The 3175-nt window shown below is 60.0% G+C and overlaps 1 protein-coding gene across 1 annotated transcript in view; it reads left to right on the plus strand.

The window, feature by feature from the left end:
• LOC101618412 (uncharacterized protein KIAA1109) overlaps positions 1–3175 on the plus strand; it is a 41406-nt gene that overhangs the window by 902 nt on the left and 37329 nt on the right. Inside the window, exons 2-4 of the mRNA XM_012734828.1 lie at positions 1137–1253; positions 1879–1957; positions 2855–2919. Of these exons, the coding sequence (XP_012590282.1) occupies positions 1137–1253; positions 1879–1957; positions 2855–2919 (261 nt within the window). The remainder of the gene's footprint in view (positions 1–1136; positions 1254–1878; positions 1958–2854; positions 2920–3175) is intronic.

Below are 3175 nucleotides of genomic sequence, written 5' to 3' on the forward strand. Positions count from 1 at the left end.
GCTTGCCTCCTGGCGGCGGGCGGCAGGTCCGGGCCCCAGGGGCGCCGGGCTGGTGGCTCTGGCTGCTGAGGGCGTCAGTGTCAATGCGCCTCGCTGGCGGCCCAGAGAAAGAAGCGAGAGGAGGAGACGGGCAGGCGAGAGTGGGCAGACGCTCACGGTGCCGGTTGGCATCGCGTTTTCCTGGTGAGGAAGTAGCTGTACTCGAGAGGGCGAGTGAAAGGAAATCGCCAAAGATGCTTCTTTTGCTCCAGTGTTTGTGTCGTCGTGAGCTAGGCTACTGGGGCGCTGTCGTGTTGGATCAGCGATTGGCTTTTCGTATCACACCGTCCGGCGCCCGGCGGCGTTCACTGCCGCGGACTGGGCGCCCGCTTGGGGCCGCAGCCAGCTGGTACGTGCCCGCCTGTCAGAGGCCCGCCAGAAGCGTGCTGGCACACAGAGTTGGGGTACAGGCCAGAGGTGCAGGGGTGAGAGGACTCACCAGAGTCGGAGCGGGGAGCAGAGCAGGCGGATCGGCGAAGTCCACTGCCGAGGGGCAGCGGGCAGTCAGGAGAGCTCTGCCGCGCCCTGGGGCCCCCCGGCCGGGGGTCGCACTCGCCGTGCTGCGCTCTGGGCTGCTGCACCACCAGGGAGGCCCCACTGCTTCTAAAAAGCAACTTAAAAATGTTCCTGTTTCTGAATTAATAGCTCATCCGTTTCCTTGGTTTTAAGCGACCGTGTCCTCAAGGAGCAGCTTAGGAGCCCTTAGCCCAGTCAGGGGTGCGCTCCCCTGACTGGGAAACGCTCCGGATGCGGGCTTGCGCGTCCCAGGACGCCTGCACGTGGGTTTAGTCAGTAAACAGCAGAAGGCGTTGAAAAAAGAAACAGAAGACAGGACAGCGGGCCGCCTTTTCGCCTGACTGGCGTCTGGTGGCTGGCTGGTGGCTGAGAGAGCGGGGAAGGTGGGTGGCGCGTGGGTGGAACGTGGGGAACGGGGAACGTGAGGTTTCGCGTCCAAGCAGCGGCTGTGAGGGGACGGTGAGCAGTGGCACCCTGCTGCTTCAGAAAGCCGCGTGCGGCCAGACTAGCGTTTCTGCTCCACCCCGCGGCGGCCGCGGGAAGCCTGTAGCGAGGCCCCTGAGCGTCTCTTCTCCCGACAGCCACCATCCTGTCCTGCGGGTGGATCATTTACCTCACGTACTACAACTCTCGGAATGTCGGCCTGATCCTGACGCTGGTCCTCAACAGGCTGCACAAGCGCGGCTACATCCACATCGGTGAGCCGGGCGGCGGCGGCCTTCAGTCCCCGCCGGGTTCTCTTGTTGCTCGTTGACGTGCCTGCAGACGTCTGGACACATAAGGGAAAGTCTTCAATGCCGGGCGAAAATTTGCTTTTTTATTTCCGAGTATTTCTGCGTACTTGTGTATTTTATCTGGATGTGCCCTTGAGCCGGTCTGCGCCGGCAGGAGCCTGCAGCAGAAGGAGGGCCCAGGAGGCCTGCGGGAGTCCCCACCCCTCTGGCCCCGGGGGCGCTGAGCCGGCCTCGCCCTTGCTGAGGCTGAGCCCCCAGTGCCCCTGACTGCCGCTTCTCCCGGGCGTGAAGGGCGCCACGGAGAGAGACACAGTCCCGCCCCCACCTGGGGGGGAGAGGGGCTCGAGTTAGCGGTTGCCTCGGCTTGCGGGACAGTGGCCGTACCTGGCGGGTGGCCCTAGGAAGCAGCTCCGTGTCCGCGCCGATGACACCTGGCGTTGTTATAGTCGAGGGAAGACGATGGCAAACGGGGGGTCTGGGCTGGCTCCTGGGGAGCCCCTCGGGCACGGGGCGGCTGTGCCCGCGCCGAGGTGGTTTCAGACTCGGCCAAAGCGATCCTCCTCATCCGTGTTTCACGCCCCTGTGGCAGGCTCCTTCTCGTTCTCTGTGCTTTCCGGGAAAGTCATGGTCCGCGAAATCTATTACATCACAGAAGACATGTCCATCAGGTAAGAGATACACATCGCCGCGCCGTGCGAGGGGGCCGCGCCGCGCGCCCGCGCTTTTCCGGCGCCGCTGGCTCAGCACCTCTCTGGTGTGCCGACCGCAGATGTTGCCCTCCGCGGACTGGTTAACTAGCCCCTTGTAGAAACGGGTCGTTGCCTTCCTACGTGGAAAATGGAGTTGCTGAAATCTGAACTCGGGATGGTCATCTGCTACATAAACCAAGGAGCAGGAGTGCGACAGCTCACCCGCGGGATCCGTGTGGGTCGTAGGTTCTGAGAATCGCTGCGCTCCTCAGCAGCTCGAACTTTCCTCTACGAAGGAAACTCAAGTCTGAGCAGTGGTAGATGCTGAGTGGAATCGGGCGCAGTCTTTCTCATGGAGCCCGGGAGGAAAAGCTTTATTTCTGTGAGCTCCTGACAAGGTTTCACTTACAGAACGGGATCGCTCGCTTGGCAGCCCTCACAGCTCACTTAATTCAGAGGCAGCTTCTTGGCGGGTCTAAAATTCTTTCCAAGTGAAAAGCAAAAGGGTTCAAGCGCAGAGGCTGTGAACAGGCCCTCGGCCGGCAGGGGCACGAGGTGGCGGAGGGAGCCTCGCTCCCGGGTGCGGCCACCCTGCCACCCTGCTATTCTGGGGACACTTAGGCCGGCCGTCGCGCGTAGCGGGGCTGTTACATTCTGCCTGAATTGCGGAATCCAGTGGGGAACGGGGACATCTCATCCTTTTTCTCCTGGAAGATCAGGGGTCCCTTAGGGGTGCCAGTGTCTTATTGAACATTTTCTGTGTTTCCTTCATTTTTACTTCTTGCTCGTATCTTATAAAATTTAGTGAAGAACTGAGTTATGTAAAAAAAAAAAAAGTGTTCCTTAAGTTTTCATGTTTTGATTTTTCTTGTGTAGAATTCAAGATGGATTTATAATCTTTCGCTGGTGGAAAATGTACAACCCAAAGCAGAAACAGCATGGTGAGTCCCCACCTGCCTGAAAGCTTAATGAGAGCTTTCATTAAGACAATGAAATGTTTCGCGTTTTACAACACAGAGACGTGTTTAAAGCTTTGAAGTTTACAGAGTGATTTTCTTACCCGGGATTGTACCCCGTTAGGTTCTTCCGGTGTGGGTGATCCGGCTCCCTAGCGCCCGGCCGGCGCCCCAACCCTCCCTGGCCGCTTGCGCGACCCCGCAGGCCCAGCCCAGGTTCTCATTCCCCCGCGGCGGGCGG

The sequence above is a fragment of the Condylura cristata genome, unplaced genomic scaffold (genome assembly GCF_000260355.1).
Source record: "Condylura cristata isolate star-nosed mole 26May11 unplaced genomic scaffold, ConCri1.0 scaffold00075, whole genome shotgun sequence".
Classification (NCBI taxonomy): Eukaryota; Metazoa; Chordata; class Mammalia; order Eulipotyphla; family Talpidae; genus Condylura; species Condylura cristata.